The sequence below is a fragment of the Mus pahari genome, chromosome 2, assembly GCF_900095145.1.
Source record: "Mus pahari chromosome 2, PAHARI_EIJ_v1.1, whole genome shotgun sequence".
Lineage (NCBI taxonomy): Eukaryota > Metazoa > Chordata > Mammalia > Rodentia > Muridae > Mus > Mus pahari.
In genome coordinates, this window is record NC_034591.1 from 143,544,132 (window position 1) to 143,564,244 (window position 20,113).

The following is a 20,113-nucleotide window of genomic DNA, read 5'->3' on the forward strand; positions in this document are numbered from 1 at the left end:
ACACACACACACACACACACACAGAGCTGTCTGTCTGTAACTCCAGTTCCAGGGCTTCGACACCCTTACATAGTCATAAATACAGGCCACACACACACACACACACACACACACACACGCACACTACGGTTGATCTGAAACTACACAGACCCATCTACCTTGAACTCAGAGATCCAGCTGCCTGCCTCAAATACAGTCCAGACTGGAGAGCTGCACCAGATTGTTAACACCTTTTTGTTTTGTTTATTTGAGATAAGATCTCCAAATGTGACCCACGCTGGTCTCAAACTAGCTATGGAGCCTTGACTGGCTTTGGACTCATGATCTTTCTCTCAAGAACTGGGAATACATTGGTGCACCATCATGTAAGACAAACTGTGAGTGTCTAGTTTCCTACAGGCAGTCGATGTTTGGGAAACAGGTGGGTGAGGCTTTCAAGCAGCACAGTACAGTACTTGAGAGCACAACAGTACTGGGTGCAGCCGAATAGCAGAGCGCTTGGCTGGTGTGCAAAAGCCCCAGGTTCCACCTCTGCACACAGAGACACACAAAACAAAACCTGAGAGAGAAAGAGAGAGAGAGAGATTCTGACAAAATGAGAAAGCCCTGACCTAGTTGCTTCGGTAAATAGAAGAACAGAGGAAGACGAGACAGGAAAATACCCTAAAAGAGCAAATACCCTGCCATTCTGCAGTAAGTGTGAGTGTCAGCTGCCTGGAGCTGTGCTGTGAAAGTCGGCACTCAGCGCGGGGGTGTGTGTCGGGTGTCACCCTGTGCTCCCTCAGTTCTGAAGCTTTCGGGTTGGAACACGGCAAAGGTTTGCCGCCTTCTCTCACACACAAGTCTGTTTCCTGCAAGGAGAGCAGGGAGCATGAGAAGGAGACCATGGGCCACGAGCAGAGGGGCAACCGATCGATCTCTCCATCAAAGGCTCTCAGGGAGCCATCCATCCATCCTCGCTGAGAACCCAGTCCTGCTCCTTCCTCTGTAATACACATTCCCCATCCTGCCAAGATCACGGATCGCTTTGGGGTAGGGTTGGGGGCTCAGAAGGATCCTTCACCAGCTAAGTGGTCGAGCCTAGCTAGGTGGGGTCCTGGAAGCTTGAGGGGGTACACTGTAGTGGCTGATCCGGATGGTAGAGAGTCTGGTGAAGCAGGGTACAGACTGCAGGGAGATCTTCAGGATCTAAAGGCCAAGAAGAGACTGGTGAGAGGCTGTCAGGCCTCTAGGCGAGGCCCACTGCCCTTGCTGGCACTCACCCACACCCAGCTCCTGCAGTAGGCGATGGTACTCAGGCTCAGCCTCCAGCAGCTTCAGAAGATTAGTGGACTCCATGCGCTCCAGCTGCACCTCCCAGTACACGTAGATCTTCTGGTTGAAAGTGACATATACCAAGCAGGGACTGTTGCGGCCCTCTTTGCAGGCGTACTGGCCTGGGAGACGGGGGCAAGAAGAGAAAGTCCAAGGCTTAGTCCTGGTGTCAGGAGGAGGACAGGGACAAGACAGCAAAGTCTTCTCATCTTAGTGATGTTCTGGAATAAAAGAGGCAGCTGTGCGAACGCAAGGGGGAGGTAACAAAATGATCAGAGAGGAAGGCTTTTTCTTGGCCTGTCCCTTTCTTCCAAGGCACACATCAACCTTTCAGGTAAATGGGTGTTTTCCAACTCCTTCCATTTATTGGGGGGTCCTGGAGTCCGAGCCCACAGCTTTGTATATGCCAGCTCTACCACCAAGCTACACCCTCAGCCCATTGTCACTTTAGTGGCCAGATACAATCCTGTCACCCAAATAGCCACCGCTGCTTTTCAAAGTCTGCAGCTGAGGACTGCGGGGAAGACCCTGGGAGTGTTTTCCTCAGCCTGGCATGCTCAGGTGGAAATGGTTTCCCAGTCACCCCATTCTTTATGTATTTAAAGATGGAGGCCACACTGTGCTTTACTTAGCATTCCAAACTACCATGCTAGGGCTGGAGAGATGGTTCTGTACACTTCCAGAGGACTGGGGTTCAATTCCTAATTAACATCTATCTACATGGGAGCTAGCCCCAACTCTAGTCTTGGGGATATGGTGCCCTCTTCTGGCCTCTGTGGGTACTGCACAGACATGGCACATAGACATACATCCAGGCAATCACTCATACATGTAAGAATAAATAAAAATTTCCTCCTAACAAACTGTCAAGATGGCAGCACGGCACCCACCCATCCCCACTAGTGACAGATAAGGAGCCCATTTATGTATGGAGACATCTATCAAGGGCTACACTGAACAGGAGTGAGTCAACCACTTTCTGGCACATTTACTAAGCCTGAGTAGCTGAGCTTAGAGGCCACCATCCCACCTGCACAGAAGGCACGAATATTTTCATCCACTTGGAAGCGCACAACGGTGCGGTTGTGATCGATGATATATGTCTGTCCATCCCAGGCACACGCTACCACCTCCTCAAGCCCATTGCCCTGAAAAAGGTCAAAGACAGGATACCAGAAGGGTCAGGAGCCATTTTAATAAGAGACTAGTCAGATATAGTGTCATACACCTGTAATCACAGTGCCGCAGAGGCCAGAGGCAGAAGCCAGCTTGTGCTACACAGCACAGAGCAAGATCCTGTGTCAGAAAAGAAGAGAAACAAGAAAAAAGATCCGATGGTGGGGTGGGAGCAGTGAGACATACAGGACCATGAACTTGACTCTGGGTGGCAAACTATAAATTAGGGTATTTCTCCACGTGCCAAGGGGGCAACAGGCAACCAATGACTTACTCTGCCTAATATTCAAAGTAACACTATGATGTCAGCATTATTCTCTGTTTTATCTGGGAAAATTTCTGCTAAGAGGGATAAAGTCACTTGTCAGTATCACAAGTAGGGGAGCAGAGGCAAAACCCAAGTACAGGTCTGTGCTGGTCAAAGCCACCCAGCTTGTCCCAAGGTAGTTTAAAAAGCGTGGGCCCGTCTGGCAAGTGAGGGGCCACAGTGATATCGCACAGACTCACAGACAAGGAAAACCACCACAGAACACACAGTGATATTCACGACTAATAACCCACTGCTAGACCTGGTGCCTGCTCTTTGTTAGGGCTGCTATTTGGGCTGACAGGCCTGGAAATGGTTTTCTAGTAGTCTCATAGAGAAGTACTAAATTGTGTGCTATGAGAGCACACTTGAGCGTAATAGACACACTCATCTCAGGTCTGAGAAAAAGGCTCAGTGTTAACTGGGATGTGAGAAGAGCCAATTTAAATGTCTACTCCTGGGGGGGGGGGGGGCTGGAATGGTGGCTCAGCGGTTAAGAACACTGGCTTTTCTCCCAGAGCACCTGGGTTTGACTCCTGACACCCACAAAGTGGCTAACAACTATCTGTAAATCCACTTCTAGGGGGTTTGATGCTCTCTTCTGGCCTCCATGGGCACTAGGCACACATGTGGCACACAGACATATATGCAGGCAAAACATCCATATACATGGACATAATAAAACAAATGAATCTCAAAAAACGGAAGTCCACTCACCGTGACATCCAGCTTCTCCAGGGCAAAAAGCTGGTGACCCACCTGCACAGACCATAGCAACTTGTCTGCTTCCTGCATCAGCTTCAGGGTCCCTAGAGGAAGAGAGGTGAGGGGGGGTGAGAGTATGTGAATGTACCTGTGAGTGTGTGTGTGAGTGTACAGGAGTATGTGAGTGTATGTGTTTGTGAGTGTGTGAGTGTACGTGTGTGCTGGACCTTTGAGCAGACCCCTCAGGCAGACCCCACCTCACCCAGCCTAGGACTACTCACCATCTAGGGTGCACAGGGCAAAGAGGCCTGCGCTACCACCTTCAGGGTTATGACCTACGTGAGGAATGGAGGCAGGAATGAGGGCAGGTCCTGGGTCTCCTTTCTCCCAGCACTGCCTTGTTCCTTCAGCTCCTTCCCGCCGTTACCTTGCTTGATGTTGCCAATTAGGTGAGTGGAGACGTTCTTGTTGTGGATCCGGCCAGATGTCTGGTGCAGGACTACATCTCGGGCAGCTGGGGTCTCCCTGTGGGTGAAAGAGAGACTAGGCCAACAGAAAGCCAAGGGAGCTGAGTTCCATCTCTGCGGGAGCCCCCTAATTTCAGAAGCCCACCCCTGACTCTTTCAGACCCATGGAGCAAATGGAAGGGGAGGAGTCCTGAGACCAGACTGAATGGTTCAAGGTGCTCACATGCTCTAAGGTTAAAGGCTCAGGACTCCAGTCCCTAAACAGCCTTTTCTAATGGGCTGGGCTGGGACTTAGAGGGTGGAGCCCTGGCACCTGCAGACCTGTCTCAACCACCATGTCCTTATGCTGATGCACCCGCCACCCCATCCCCTTACCTACTGTCTCCTGTGGCCTCCTCAGAGGCAGGAGGGGCGCCAGTGTCCTTGTTCCAGGTGCACAGCAGAACTGCATAAGCACACCCTGGCTGTGACACAACCAGTTCAGGCACACCCACCAGAGGCCCCGGGGTCACAGAGAGACTGTCTACCTGCACCAGAGAACAGAGTCTTAATGGGAACAGAGAAGGAAGGAAGGAAGGAAGGAAGGAAGGAAGGGAGGGAGGGAGGGAGGGAGGGAGACTGCCACCAGGAACAGGGGAGACAAAGGCAGGGCTTCTCAGAATTGCCCTCCAGCTTTGACGGGGACAGGAGTTCTACGGTTCATGAATGCTTGTCTGATACCATCCCCTCCACAGTCACTCTGCTTTCTTCTGGGTGCCCAGTGGCTCTGACCTGGTTCACACCACACACCTCACACACTGACTTCTCAGTCTACCATTCCTTGCACTCTGGACCTGTTACTAGAACCCCACTGGGATCTCATCAAAAATGACCCGATCTCTCTTAGCAAGGACATCTTCCTTTCTTCCCAGATGGCCCCACGTCCCGTAAGCCTTTTCTGCTCACCTGACCCTCCAGCATCCACTTCTTGAGGGACACCAACTGCCCTGCCAGGTGTTCAGGCCCCTCAGCCAGCTCTTCCCATCGGAAGGCCCGCACCACACGGTCTGTGTATCCTACCACCAGCTCGTAACACCCATCTCCATCTGTAAGCACAGAAACACAATGGGTTTGAAGCCAAATCTCAACTGGTCAGCTTCGGCCCATGGCTACCTTTCCACAGCCTGCATGCACTCCTGGCACTTTCGATTGAGAGCAGCTTCATGTCCAGGCTTCTGACCACTTGCCACACCTTAGGGCTGCTATGGTTGCTGCCCACCCCTACCTGGCCTTGGGCTCATGCAGCTTCTCATTGAACTGCTCTGTGGGCCCCATCATCTCAGCCCCCACCTTCTATATCCATGCCACAGCCCCCTGGCCCATTCCGCACACCTCCTCCCTACACAGCGTCTGACCCATCAGCAGCCCCTCTCCACTGCTCACTCTCCTGCCACTTTCAACTCTTTACCAAATGCTACCTTCCAGCAAGAATGTCTGCGGTGGGCTGGAGAGATGGCTCAGCGGTTAAGAGCACCAACTGCTCTTCCAGAGGTCCTAAGTTCAATTCCCAGCAGCCACATGGTGGCTCACAACCATCTGTATTGGGATCTGATGCCCTCTTCTGGTGTGTCTTTAGACAGCTACAGTGTACTCATATACATAAAATAAATAAATAAATCTTTAAGGGAAAAAGAAATATTAAGAATGTCTGTGGCAACTCCATTTAAGATTGCCACTTCTCAGGCCTGGCTCATAAGTTAAGAGTCTGTTGTTCTTCCAGAGGACACAATACCTATGTCAAGTGGCCACAACTTCCTGAAACTCCAGCTACAGGAGACCTGACTTTCACTTATGTCCTCATAACCACACATAATTAAATACAAATAAAATTGCTGACTCGGGCTGGTGAGATGGCTCAGCGGGTAAGAGCACCGGCTGCTCTTCTGAAGGTCCTGAGTTCAAATCCCAGCAACCACATGGTGACTCACAACCACCCATAATGAGAACTGCCCTCTTCTGGTGCGCCTGAAGCTACAGTGTACTTATTTACAATACTAAATAAATCTTTGGGCTGGAGCAATCGGGGTTTACCAGAGCAAGCAGGACTGATCTGAGCGAGTGGGGCTGACCAGAGTGATTCCCAACAACCACATGAAGGCTCACAACTATCCATACAGCTACAGTGTACTCACAGACATAAAATAAATAAATCTTTAAAAAATGTCTGTCTCTGTCTTGACACCTTCAGCCCTGTGGTTTCTTTTGTCCACAGCACTTACTACCCCCTAATATAGTATTGATTTTTTGGCAGTGTTCTAATCCTGAGCCAAATTCCCAGCCTCATTATTAAATTTTCTTATAGAATTTGTTCTGTCTCTTCTTAGTATGATCTTAGATGTCATGATATTTTTGCTTGCCTCATTCATTTTTGTAATTCTAGAGCTTAGTTCCTGGCTTGTAACAAGAGCTATGCATCAAACATACAACAGACGAGGAGAAGGTCAAACAACATTCACAGAGAGAAGGTAAACACAGCACATGTGCACAATGGTGCCAACGCTCCACACCCAGGGTTGCTATGGCAACAACTCTCCGTCTTGGCACCGTCCCTGGGGTCTGCACGGGAACCCGCTGGCCTCCCATTCCTTGGCTGTTCATGCCCACCGATGTCGCTGATCAGCATGACCTTTGTGTTGGCCGGGATGTGCTGCTTGAAGACAGGTCGCTGCTCCTCTGCAAGTGTCTCATGGTGCCCAGAGGCATCCAGAGCCTTGCTGGGTGTCAGGTCAAACAAGTGCAGCCAGCCTTCTGCGCTGACTGCTACCACCAGGTTCTGGGAGAGAGAGAAAGGGGGTGGGGGAGGGGCACAGGAGAGGTGCACGGGTTGGGGAGAGCTTATCAGGGGCTGACATTCCCTGGGAGTCACAGTGGAGGCAAGGGCCTGGAGCTCTACCCTCACCCGCGCCCTTACCTTCCCTTTATTACAGACATCTCCGACCCCAACGCAAGTCAACTGCAAGAGAGAAGAAAGGGAACCTGAGAGAGGTACCAAGAGAGAACATTCATCTCTAAACACTGAGCTGTACAGTTTGGTTTGTCCATACAGCAAAGTGGATAGTTAAGGAGGTAAACATCTCAGGTTTAGGGAAAGAAATTTAAAAAGAAATTTTTTCCAATGTATGGTACACACCTGTACCCCTCTAGCACTCAAAAGGCCGAGGCAGAAGGACTGGTGTGAATTCCAGGCCAACCAGGGTTATATGGCAAGACCCTGTCTTATAAACCGCCCCCCCTCCAAAAAAGAAAACCCACCAATTATCACATTTCTAGATTATTCCACATTTCTAGATTACTCCGATTATTACTCTCATTTTCTATTACATAGTCACATACTATATGAGGACATTTTAGTTAACAGCATATCACATATAAGGCGATGGACCTATAAGTTCCTATCACATAGCTGGGTGTCAGTGAAGAGGCTTGAGACAGGAGGACTGAGACTTTGAAGCCAGCCTGAGCGACGAAGCAAGACCCTGCCTCACAAAACTAAGGTAACACAGCAGCTGTCTTAGTTTATATAAATGCTGCCGGCACCTGATGATCAGAGAACCCAGAAATGCACTTCTCAGACCGTGTCCTTGCTGTTGACCAACGCATGGCTGCACTCCCTACGATCAGACAATCTCAGGCAGTCTCCACACAGTAGCAAGCTCACTCTATAACCTAAGGACAATTTAGTTGTTTTTTTTTTTTTCCTGTCAAATTGAGACAAGCTAGAGTTACATGGGAAGAGAAAGCTCAACTGAGAACATGCCTCCATCAGAGCGCTTGTAGGTAACTTCTGGATTAATGACTGATGCTGGAGGGCATAGTCCTGGGCAGGTGGTTCTGGGTTCTATAAGAAAACGGGCCAGTAAGCGCCTCAATGTTTTCTACATGAATTAATTGGTGCTTCCAGGTTCCTGCCTTGAAATCCTGCCCTGTTTTCAGATTTTGCAACAGACTATAAACCATGAGCTGTAATATACCCCTTCCTTCCTGAGTTGTTTTTGGTCATGGCCTTTATCACGGCAACAGATAGCAAACTCCCACAGACTAGTCTTGTGGGAGAGTTGGAAGGGGAGCAGAGCACGTAAGAACAATCCCCGGGGTTAAGCCCCCAACATCCCCAGTGAGACAAACTCTGAAGCGGTGATCCAGTGAGTTGCCTGGGGATTCACTGTGGAATCACCTTGGCATCTAACACAAAGGCATTCCCTCTCCTCCCCAAGACCCGCAGGGACGATACTGACCATTCCCTGGCACATGCAGGTAAGCCATGGCCGGCTGTCGTCATTCTTATACACGGACAGTTTTCCGCTGGTGTCTCCCACTACTAGCTCATTTAACTGCAAATGGAGAGAGGGACGTTAGGAAGGGATCTCAGCTCAGCCATCTCTGGAAAAACCATAACAGATACATTTGAATATGAGTGACTTTATTAAACAGCCTTTGATGGGCTGCAGGTGTAGCTCAGTTGGTAGTGTGCTTTGCCCAATATGCATGAGGCCCCAGGCTGCATCTCTAGCCCCACAGGAGCCAGGCATGGTTGCTGGGTATGGTGGTAACCCTTTAATCCCCACCACTCCAAAAGACAAGGCAGGAAGATTTTTTTTTTTTTTTTTTTTTTTTTTTTTTTTTCGAGACAGGGTTTCTCTGTGTAGTCCTGGCTGTCCTGGAACTCACTCTGTAGACCAGGCTGGCCTCGAACTCAGAAATCCGCCTGCCTCTGCCTCCCGAGTGCTGGGANTNNAGGCGTGCACCACCTCGCCCGGCTAAGGCAGGAAGATCAATGTGAGTTCAAGGCCAGTCAGGTCTACAGACTGTTTCAAGACAATTAGGGATATACAGTGTCGCAAAAAAAAAAAAAAAAAAAACAAAACAAAACCCAAAACACTAAAAAGGAAAAAAAGGCTCCAAGATATACATCTGTCATCTCAGCACTGGAGGTGAAGGCAAGGTGTCAGACGTTCAAGGACATTTAAAGTTACATAGCAAATTTAAGCCAGCCTTTACATCAAGGCTTTGAGAGATACAGTAGATCTGCCTGCGATCCCAGCCCTCAAAAGACTGAGGCCAGAGTATAGCAAGTTCAAGGCCAGACTGAGTTACACAGCAAGAACAAGCTTCAGTAAAAAAACAAAACAAAACAAAAAAACCACTTTTGAGACAGGTGGTTGCCTGCGGCTCAGTAGCAGCGCACTTGTCTGGCCCAGGTGAAGAAGCAAAGGGAGCCAACAACAGATCTTTTGGAAGCAACACATAGTTTTTCAGAACTTACTTCTGTGTGTGTCTGTGCGTGTCTGTGTGTTCCCTCTACACAAGAGCAGTGATTCAGGTAAGCCAGCTGTCTGCACAGCTCTGCCCACGTGCCTAGCCTTGGCTATTCTCACTGGTTCATTACAAATGGGAAATGTTTTGAAAACAGCCCAATAGTCAACTTCTGAAGAATATCACCTCAGATGTCATACTTTGTCTGAGGTCAAAGTACAAAGCCAGTTTCCAGGGCCCCGGTCTCTTCCTACAAGACCCCTCCATTTTAATGATTTTCATGTGTACAGGAACACAGAGGAATGGGCTTGCCTGAGGGACAAGCACTGAAGGTATTGTTGCTATCAGCATCCGGGCTCTGAGCGTGGGAGGACCCCTTCAGGGAGCCTCTCCCCTACCATGAATCCCACAGCTATCCATCTGGGAAGCTCTCATGATAACTGGGTGGCTCCAAACCCTACAGTTTCTACAGTTTCCTGGTCTTCTCTGGAAAAGAAGACAATGTTTCCCATAAAGAGAGGAAATTAAAGTTAGATTCTTAAGAGATCCACAATAATAAGGGAGACTAATGTGGTAACATGGATCTGTTAGACCCAGCTACTTGAAACCTGCCCAGAACAGAAGAAATCTGAGAGAAACTGGGATTGACATAATGATTTGACTTTTAAAGATTTATTTATAACCGTTATGGGAGTTTTGTACTAGACTATTAGAATATACAAAAAGAAAAACGAACAAACAAGGATGCAGTGTCAGGTCAGAGAAGCAGACATTGTGCTTATTTACAACGTCCCACAGCTGAGGTCCCACTTACAGCCGGAGAGGACTTCTGCAGACACACAATAGAAGGGTTTTGAGTGCGATTGGTGACTTTTAACACAGCTCTTTCTGTCCCATCCCCCCAACCCTTTTCTTTCGTTCTCTCTCAATCTCTCCCCCTCCCCTTCTGTGTAGCTCTGGCTGTCCTGAAACTTGCTCTGTAGAGCAGATTGGCCTTGAACTGAGTTCCACCTGCTTCTGCCTTCCAAGTGCTGGGATTAAAGATGAGATGTATGCCATCACACTGAAACCTCCCCCCCCCCCCGAAAAAAACCCAAAGATGATTTATTTTTATTTTATGTATAAGAGTGTTTTGCCTGCATGTATGTCTGTGTACCATGTGCATGCTTGGTGTCCTCAGAGCTCTGAACTGTCAGAACTGGAGTAAGCAACAGTTGTGAGGCCCTGGGTGCTAAGAATCAAACTGGAGTCCTCTAGAAGAGCAACCAACACTAAAGCACCAAGTGATATCTCCAACCTTGAGTACATTTTTCCTAAAAATTTTAAGGCAGAAACTTATGGACCATATCCATGTAGGGTTGTAAATCTTCTTTTTTTTTCTGGATTATTCAGAAAAGTGCAACTTTTCAGAAACTTCCATTTCTGTCTTTTCTAATCATGCTTTCTTCAGCACTTTGGGCTTATAAAAGGTATTTTCAGGATTCCTTGCATTTGTCTTTAAGGCTTCCCTCAACTAGGCATTGGTGGCACATGCTTTTAATCCCAGCACTTGGGAGGCAGAGGCAGGTAGATTTCTGAGTTCGAGGCCAGCCTGGTCTACAGAGTGAGTTCCAGGGCAGCTAGGGCTACATAGAGAAACCCTGTCTCGAAAAACACTAACTAACTAACTAAATAAATAAATAAATAAAGTTTCTTGTTATGGAGTTGGAGAGATGGCTCAGTGGTTGAGAGCACTGACTGCTCATCTGAAGGTCCTGAGTTCAAATCCCGGCAACCACATGGTGGCTCACAACCATCTGTAATGAGATCTGACCCTCTCTTCTAGTGTGTCTGAAGACAGCAATAATGTACTTACATATAACAATAAATAAATTTAAAAAAAAAAGACTTCTCTCATCACCACATCTTTGCTTGTGAGCCATGTGTCTGATCTTGTTTCAGATAAAACAGCATGGCCTTTTCCTTCTCTCTCCCATTCTCTACCTCAGACAGCTGCTGAGTTTGACAGCTTGCCTGCCGGGAAGTTTTTAAGTTTGAGTAAAACTGTCCTTGTGCTTCCAACACAAATATTTTTAAAATTACAGATAATGTGTTCACTAATTTTATGTGTCTGCATGTACACACATATATATGCCACATGGTATGTGTGTATGTGTGTGTGTGTGTGTGTGTGTGTACACAGGACAACTTGTAAGATTCAGCTCTCTTCTTCCATCCAGTGGGTCCTAAGAGACCATACTCAGATCCCCAGGCTTGGTGATAAGCCCCTTTATCTGCTGTCCCTGTTTGTTTGTTTTTTTAAGTATAAAATGCTAAAAGGAGCCTACAATAGTGTACATGCCTACAATCCCAGCACCCTGAGGTTGAGGAAGGACGGGAGGGCCACAGATTCCAGCTCAGCCTGGGGTAAGTACATTGTGAGACTTTATCAAAGAAAGAAAGATTAGAAAAAGGCTCAGCCAGCCCTCCAGTTTCCAGGCAGCTGTCTTGTTGAGAAGGATTTCTCAGCTTTGCAGAGCCACAGACACAGGAAAAGAATCATAAAATAGCATGGGAAGTACACTGAGCAAGCAGATGTGACTCAGCTAGGCAGTTTGTGGCAACATGTGGGAGCAGACATTTCCAAGGCAGCCGTCTGCCGTCTAGCACTTGAATGCTTCTTATCAGACGTGTGGCCTCACCCGGTCACACAGTGATGGTGAGGACCCTCAGAGAGAAGGTGAACCATGTTTAAGGAGTGCCGAAGGAGAAAGATGCAGTCCTTCTGTGATCTGCTTCAGTCTCTGGAAGACTTGCTGTGCTGCATCCAGCCAGCGTTCTGTGGGCAGTCCGAAAATTCCTGGCTTCTCCCTCTGCCTCAGCAGGAAGTAAATCAGCTTCAAAGAACTTTAGGCTAAGGGTTTATCAAAATGAAATCAGTCTTTGTCTCCATTCCCAAAGCTCCAATTATCTGGGGACTACTAATCATGTTTTATTGGTAGGTTTGAGACAGTGTTTCACTCTGTAGCCTTGGGTGGCCTGGAATCTGCTGTGCAGAGCAGGCTGAACTAGCAGTGACACTCCTGCCTCTGCCTCTTTAGTGCTGGGATTACAGTCGTGTACCACCATGCTTAGCAACAATCCCCACAACACCCCCTCTTTGAGAATGGTTGTGGGGAAAGAATGCAAGGCCTCACACATTCTAGATTAGTGGCCCTTCCACTGGGCTATACTCTCAGACTATAACTGCAGTCATATGGATCATGTGGTACAACTGATCACTTGTTAACTAGTCAATTTTCTCAACCTCTTCCATGCCCCCTCCCCATGCAAAGCTCTTCAGGTGGCTTTGAAACAATCACATTTGCTTTGTCTTTTAAATAGCACTGGATCAATACCTCCACTATACCTTATTTTGCTTTTCACACTTGCCTTTGATAACAAGTTTAAATTAAAAACCCAAGTTTGATCCCTGGACAGAATCCATGTGGTGGATGAGAGAACCAATTCCTGCAAATTGTCCTTTGACCTCTACACCTATCTGTGGCTGTTGTACACACGTATGGGCACAAGAACACACGCACAAGTTTGCCCTGTTACTCAAACATGCAAATAAAGCAAGTGTAATTTACAAATTATTGAGTGTGGGGGATGAAGCGGTTTAGGGGGGGGGGCTTAGTGGTTTAGAACTCTTACTAGTTTGGTTCCCAAAATCCACATTCCAGCTCACAACCATTTGTACCTTCAGAGTTCCAAACTTAGACAAACAAAATAAGGACAGCATAAATGACAGTTGAACCTCTATATCTGTGGGGCATTGATCATAGGAACTCTGTGAATACTCAAATCAAGTTCCTTATATCAAACCACACAGTAGCATTTACACATAATCTCAACTACATTTTAGATCTTTTTTTTCTTTTTTTTTTTTTTTTCCTTTTTTGGTTTTTTCAAGACATGGTTTCTGGATAGCTCTGTCTGTTCTGGAACTGGCTCTGTAGATGAGGCTAGACTAGAACTCAGCTATCTGCCTGCCCTTGCTTTCCGAATGCTGGGACGAAAGATATGCATCATCCCATCCGGCTTAATTCTTATTCTTTTATTTATTTTTGTGGTACTGAGAATTCAATCCAGGGCTTTGTTCATGGTCAGGCAAATGTTTGGTAGCTACATCCCCAGGCTGCTACCATATACTTTAAATTGTCTCGAGGGCTAAATACAGACCCATACTGCATATACATTGGTCAGTGGTGGGCTCCATATATCAGGAAAAACACATTCAGGTTTGTGTAAGCATACACTATAATGTTAGGACAGCAAAGTAACCCAATAATGCATTCCTCAAAGTATCCACTCCGTTAGGTTATGCAGGACTGTAGCTGCAGTGCTGTACTGTTTAGGTAATGGTGTCAAGAAATGAAATCTGAGGGGTCCGGAGAGATGGCTCAGCGGTTAGGAGCACTGACTGCTCTTCCAGAGGTCATGAGTTCAAATCCCGGCAACCACATGGTAGCTCACAACCATCTGTAATGAGATCTGATGCCCTCTTCTGGTGTGTCTGAAGACAATGGCAGTGTACTCATATAAATAAATTTTTTTAAAAAAAGAAATGAAATCTGAACATACTAGGTAGAGTCCCATTTTTTTTAAAAAAATATTTCCTATGGTAGGCCTGGTGGGTTGGGGGAGGGCTGCTAATACTGTTAACACTAACAGTTCCAGAGCCTTAACTGTGTTCCTGTCATTGTTCCACCTGCTTAATGTGCATTTACTTATTTAAATGATGAGAAAAGGAACGACTGCCTAGGAAAGAAAGAAAAAAGTAGGTAGAAATTGCTTTTGTACTTCAACCAAGAGGGAGCACTACAGAGTCGCCAGACACTTGAGTCAGTTCTGGGTAGGCACAGTAGAAGCCCCACATGGTCAACACTGATTGTGGGGTATCTGCGGTAGGTTGGCGGCGGCAGAGAGATCTACCGGTTGATTCCAGTGCAGGAGCAATACAAAAGTGTGGCAATAGCAGCCAAGAGTGTGGGCAAGCATGGTAGCATGGGGGATGGGAGGGGGCAAAGCCATAGGTAGAGGGATATTATTAAATGCCATTTACAGGTTAAAAAAAATTGGGCTTTGAAATGTGAAGATGTTTGCAAGGGAATTGCGGCTACGAAAGGAAATAACGCAGGAAACAGGCTTTTACAACCTCCTATCCTGACAAGTCACTGAACTGTGCAAGAGAACCAACAACCTAGCCTCTTAAAATTAATAATAAAGATAAAATATGGCTGGAGAGATGACTCCGCGGTTCCGCGGTAGGACATTAGCTCTTCCAGAGGAATAGGGTTTAATCCCCAGCAGTGGCAGCTCACAAGCGTCTCTAACTCCAGTTCTAGGGGATCCAGTGTTCCTCTTCTGGCCTCTACGGGCACTGCTCACACAAGGTACACAGATACACATGCAAGCAAAACACTCTACACATAAAATTTAAAGCTAAAACAAAAAATAACTACTAGAGGCTCTGGTCCAACTAAGCCGCCTGCAGCGACGGTCTGAGAGCGATACTGTCCATCAATATTTTCTGTTCCGCACGCCATGTTGACTCCAGTGCGCAAGCGCGCAACACGCCACCGTCCCACGTCTCGCCCCGCCCAAATGCAGTGGTTTGCAGTGCGCATGCACTCACCGCGTCGTTATCCACGTCTCCGAGGCTGATGGCGTGCGGGAAGAGACTCCCGCTGAAGTCCAGCGCCACGCGCTGCACATAACTGACCGACCTCATGGCACTCTGGAGGGCTGAGGTGCAGGGCCACCGCACCAGAACGACCCCCGAGCCCTCAGGACAGCCGTGCACGCGTGTCAGGCCACCGAACCGGAAGTCTACGTCACCGCTTAAGCCTTGAGTTCCGGCTTTCTCCTAACCTTAGGGGAGGAGGCGGGCCTTCCGTGCCTGGAGCTGACTTGATGCCTGGGGCTCTACCCTTTTCTCTGAGGGGGATTCAAACCATCCCTCGGGTCGTAGCAATAGCTGTCATAATTAACAGCTTTGTTTTCCAACAATTTCTATGAAATTACCTAATGGAGTTATCAACGCAATGTAGTGGATTACAACCCACGTTAAAGAACAAAAAAAAAACCCGAAACTTAAGTGGCCAGAAAGAGAGCTCAGCAATGAAGAACACTGGCTGCTCTTGTAGAGGACCCTGGGTAGATTCCTAGCCCCAACTCGGTGCTCGCCCCCACCCATCTGTAGTTCCAGTTCTAGGAAATCCGACGCCAGAAGACACCCTCTTCTGGTTTCCCGGGCACCTAGGTGATGCACAGATACACATGTAACAGAAAAGCCTCCACAAAGAAGATTTTAAAAACATGAAAACGGAAAAAGATCTAAGTGGTAAATAGTGTTATTTTGTGAAAGCCTTGTTTCAGTTGTTATCTATATCTATATCTATCTATATGTATCCTGGATTATAATGAAAAAAATTATGCTGTGTACTTTATGGGCAGCAGTTTGAAAAATACCTATTGCAAAGCACACCTTACATGTATTATTTAATCAGCAAAATTATGTAAGCTTTATTGTTTCTTCAGATGAGGAAAACATGTTCATCAAGATTGAGTAACTTTTGGCAGAAAGTGGTAGATGTGAGATTCAAACCAAGATGTCTGATGTAAAATGTTAGAGCTCTTGTTACTATTGCAGTTCCTACGGAAGTGAAGGCTGCTGGGATTCTGGACCCCAGGCATGATGTAGCCCCACCCCAGCACAAAGCAACCTGTTTCTAGTGGCTTTACTCTAGTTTAGGTGAGGCCATTACTCTCATGACTGTCTGCTTGGGATATTTTCCCTGATGAACCAGGTTCTGCCTTTCTTCTGAGATGTGACATCAAGGTAGCAGGAGTGTTAAGCTACACGTGGTAGTACTTGCCTGTAATTCCAGCACATGGGAGGCAGAGGCAGAGACAGGAGGATCAAAAGATCATTATCAACCTTGGATGTAATTCTATGTCAGCTTTGGTTACATGAGACCCCATCTCCAACAAAAACAAAAGACACTCAATAGAAATTCCTGTAGTCCTGGCGCTAGGGAGGCAGAGGCAGGAGGATCAGAAGTTCAGGATTTTCCTTAATCACGTGCAGTCTGAGGCCAGCCTGAAACACACTGAGACCCTCTTAAGGAGGAAAACCCTTTAGTTTTAAATGTGCAAGCTAATCTACACTTGGTTTCTCATCTTAGGGGATGCTGGACCAGAGATGTCCTGCATTCTATGTCAAAGGTGGTGGAAGAAGGCTGAGAAGAGACCTTTCTACCCTAGAGGAAAGGAAAGGATGGATTTGGTCTTCGTGGCTCTGACAGCTCAAAGGAGAAAGGAAAAAGGCATTGCAGATCCATTTCCAGCTACCAGTTCCTGTTACTGGTGGTGAGCTGTGGGGTAGGCTACAACCCTTAGAAGGTCTAAGTCGCCTGGGTACACCCAGTGCTATCAACTCATTGTTATTCATGGAGGGGTTATATGCTCTCTTACCTGCTATCATTTCGTTGTCCTTTTAGGGAGAAAACAGAACCAAACTTAAAGTGTTTGAGCTTGAGTATAACCAGTAATTTATGTTTCGTTGTTTTCTCTTTTTAGCTTTCTGAATACAGCTGTAAGATAAACAGTTAATTCTTAGGCCTGAGTAGAGAACCAGGCGCTTCTCTCACTGTCCACTCTGCTCTGACCCAAGTCTTTGAAATCACATCCTGACCCAGAACTCCACAATGCCTTTCTTTCTCTCTCTTTCTCTTTTCTTTCTTTCTTTCTTTCTTTCTTTCTTTCTTTCTTTCTTTCTTTCTTTCTTTCTTTCTTTCTTTCTTTCTTTCTTTCTTTCTTTCTTTGTCTTTCTCTCTCTCTCTCCTTTCCTCTCTCTTTTCTCCCCCCCCCCTTCTTTGGTTCGTCTTTTGAGACAGGGTTTCTCTGTGTAATCCTGGAACTAGCTCTGTGGAACAGGCTGGCCTTGATCTCACAAAGATCTGCCTGCCTCTGCCTTGCAGGCGCTGGACATACACCACTACTGCCCAGCACAGTACCTTAATCAATCTTCATCATTTGGGGTTCTTGTTCTGGAATTTTCAGCGGTTGTGTCTGGTTTTGTTTTGTACAATTGTTTATCATAAAGGCTGTGTCACTTCAATCACAACTTCTGTCCATCAAGAGAGCCAAATAAAGTTAAAAAGAAGACCCAGTAGGGCAATAAACTAAGTATTACGTGTGTTGTCTGAGCACTTGTGTGGGTGTGCTTATGTGAAAACCAGAGGTTGATGTTATGTCTTCTACAACTGCTTCTCCATCTCGTTGCGACACGGTTTCTCCCTGAACCTGGAGCACCATTTCAGCTGGTGTGCCTGGCCAGTGAGGGGACTGTGCTGCCTCCTTGCTCCCTGCCTCCTTGCATAGCTATATGGCTGGATCTCTTTTTCTAGCAATGATTTACTTGTAAGAATATTTTCTCTAAGCCAGGCAGTGGTGGCCCACACCTTTAATCCTAGCACTTGGAAGACAGAGGCAGATGGATCTGAGTTTGGGGCCAGCCTAGTCTACAGAGTGAACTCTAGTTTCACTGGGCTACACAGAGAAACCCTATCTCAAAACAAACAGACAAACAGTATTTTCTCTTGTTCTTTGTGTTGTTGCAGTACTTTTCCTCTTCAGTTAAAATGGGACACACAACTCATCTGCAGGTGACCTCAGGAAGATGCACTGAAGCAGGCACGATAAGTGGCATCAGACCGTGCAGGCTTTGTGGGACAGTGTGTTTAAGTGGAATCTAAGTGCCTGTGGTAAGAGCAGGTCAGAGGTGAACAGGGATGTGGGGACTGATGGAGAAGGAGGGTATGTAGGGGGAGAAACATCTCATAGGCTGGAGAGATTGGAAATATTTTAGCAACATAATATACAGGAGAAATCTACAATAATAGCCCAGAACACCTGTTGCTGGACTTTCTCGTCTGAGCATGTTACCTCCATAAATGCTCAAGTGTGGGCAAGCAGGGTGCAAGTGCCTAAAACGTGAGCAGAGACCTAGCAGAATTCAGTATGTGGCAGGATTATTTTTTAGCCATAAAGTACTAGTGACTTTATGAAAGGATCTTCACTAGATAGTTTTAATGTTATGATAAACTAGGACCTTTCCATCTCCGGGGCTCTATAAAGAGCAGTCAAATTTAAGTTCTTAGAATCCCAAGGAGCATTCAAGAGATGAACAAGATTTTAGAATGCTTTTTATCCATGCATTATAGATGAAAAGAGGCTTAAGACTTGCTCTGAATCACATGGCCTCATAGTAGTTTGGTTTAGTTCATAGAACTTCAAGTAGAAATTTGTTTGACATTTACAATTATTATTTTTTTGAAATAGGGTATTACATAAGCTCAGGCTGACCTTGAACCTTGAACGTATGTAGCTGAGGATAACTCTTGATCCCTCTGCCTATACTTCCTGAATGCTGGGATTACAAACATGCATCACCATGTATCTACTGTTCATGTGGTGCCTGGAATCTGACCCAGTGCTTCATTAAGATTTACTTATGTGTAATGTCTGAGTGTGGGCAATGGGTGACAATGAAAACAAGAGGGTACTGATTCTCCTGGAGCTGGAGGCTGGGAGTACTTGCTCTTAGAGAGGACCTGGGTTGTTCCTGGGCACCCACAATGGTGGCTCACAATTAACTCCAACTCTAGTTCTTGGGACTACCACCCTCTTCTGCCATCCACGGGTACTGTACACAGATACATATTTGAGCTACCTGGGTTGGGGCTTGGGAACCAACTGAAGGGCTTCTGTAAGAGCAAGTGCTGCTAAGATGCTGTCTCTCCAGGCCCAGCACCCAGCTTTTGGCATGGTGCTGGGGATCTGAACCAGGCCCACACTTGTGCAGTTTAAGCAGTCTAGTGACTGAGCTGTTTCTCAAGCTTTGGTTGTTTGCTCATCTGTAAACTGGGCCATACCTTTCTAAGGATGGTTGGATCAAGATTGGTACAGGTCCTTGGTACAGGTCAAGGCTTATACTGTTAATCACTTAGCAATTTCGCAAGGGCTTGGCATCACTGAGAGCAAAAGCAAAAATCAGTAACTACCTAAAAGAACCAAACCTAAAACTCAAGCCCAAGCCTGGACCTAACACACCCAGCAGGGGAACTAGCAGATCCAGTGCCAGCCTTGTTGAAGAAATGAGATGAAGAACTTAGACCGTTTCCATAGAAACATCCTCTACAATGTCAAGAGGTATGGAGGAATGCAGACTGCCCCACTCTCATTTGGGGAGTATGGGCAGAGTGACCTCTGAACTGTAGGATGATCAAGAGCTAGTGTGATTAACAAGGGTCCCCTGGCTTCTTGTAAAGGTTTAAAACTCAGGTTGGGTGTGACCAGTAATCTTCACCAGTACCTTATTTATGTAAAAGCTATCTGACCTAACGAGAGCCAGCAATGCTGGAGGCTTTTTTTTTTTCTTGGCTTGAGACAAGGGTTTTTCTGTGCAAGAGCCTTGGCTGTCCTGGACTCATTCTGTAGACCAGAGATCCCCGTGACCCTAACTCCAGAGTGCTGGTATTAAAGATGTGTGACACAAGGTCTAGCCTAGTGCTGGAGTTCTTCTTTGGCTGAGGACCTACCTATGTGTGATGCCAGGCACCCAACTAGTGACTCACAATTCTAACTCTAGCCCTCGATGCCCTGTTCTGGCCTTCACAGGCATCAGGAATACACATGTTACTTAGATACACATGCAGTACAATACCTCAGATGTCTGCCAGAGCAGGGAGGCAGTAGTACAAGAACCCAGTTTCAGAACCACTGTTTATATTTTCCTCTTCTTGTTTGGGGTAAGCAACCCCAG

At 46.8% G+C, this 20,113-nt stretch overlaps 2 protein-coding genes across 2 annotated transcripts in view; one reads left to right on the forward strand and one right to left on the reverse strand.

The window, feature by feature from the left end:
- Positions 1 to 6,579, forward strand: part of Nrip2 (nuclear receptor interacting protein 2) — a 16,202-nt gene extending 9,623 nt beyond the window's left edge. Inside the window, exon 6 of the mRNA XM_029535356.1 lies at positions 6,389 to 6,579. Within this exon, the coding sequence (XP_029391216.1) occupies positions 6,389 to 6,409 (21 nt within the window). The 3' untranslated portion in view covers positions 6,410 to 6,579. The remainder of the gene's footprint in view (positions 1 to 6,388) is intronic.
- Itfg2 (integrin alpha FG-GAP repeat containing 2) lies at positions 217 to 15,128 on the reverse strand. Its single transcript, XM_021190877.1, has 12 exons — positions 14,921 to 15,128; positions 8,244 to 8,339; positions 6,920 to 6,961; positions 6,613 to 6,781; positions 4,915 to 5,054; positions 4,345 to 4,496; positions 3,930 to 4,027; positions 3,784 to 3,837; positions 3,515 to 3,606; positions 2,345 to 2,462; positions 1,263 to 1,436; positions 217 to 1,188 (listed from the first exon to the last, which is right to left on the reverse strand). Exons 1-12 carry the CDS (start codon positions 15,014 to 15,016, stop codon positions 1,085 to 1,087), a joined length of 1,335 nt encoding a protein of 444 aa, XP_021046536.1. The 5' UTR covers positions 15,017 to 15,128; the 3' UTR covers positions 217 to 1,084.
- Positions 15,129 to 20,113: the final 4,985 nt, after the last annotated feature.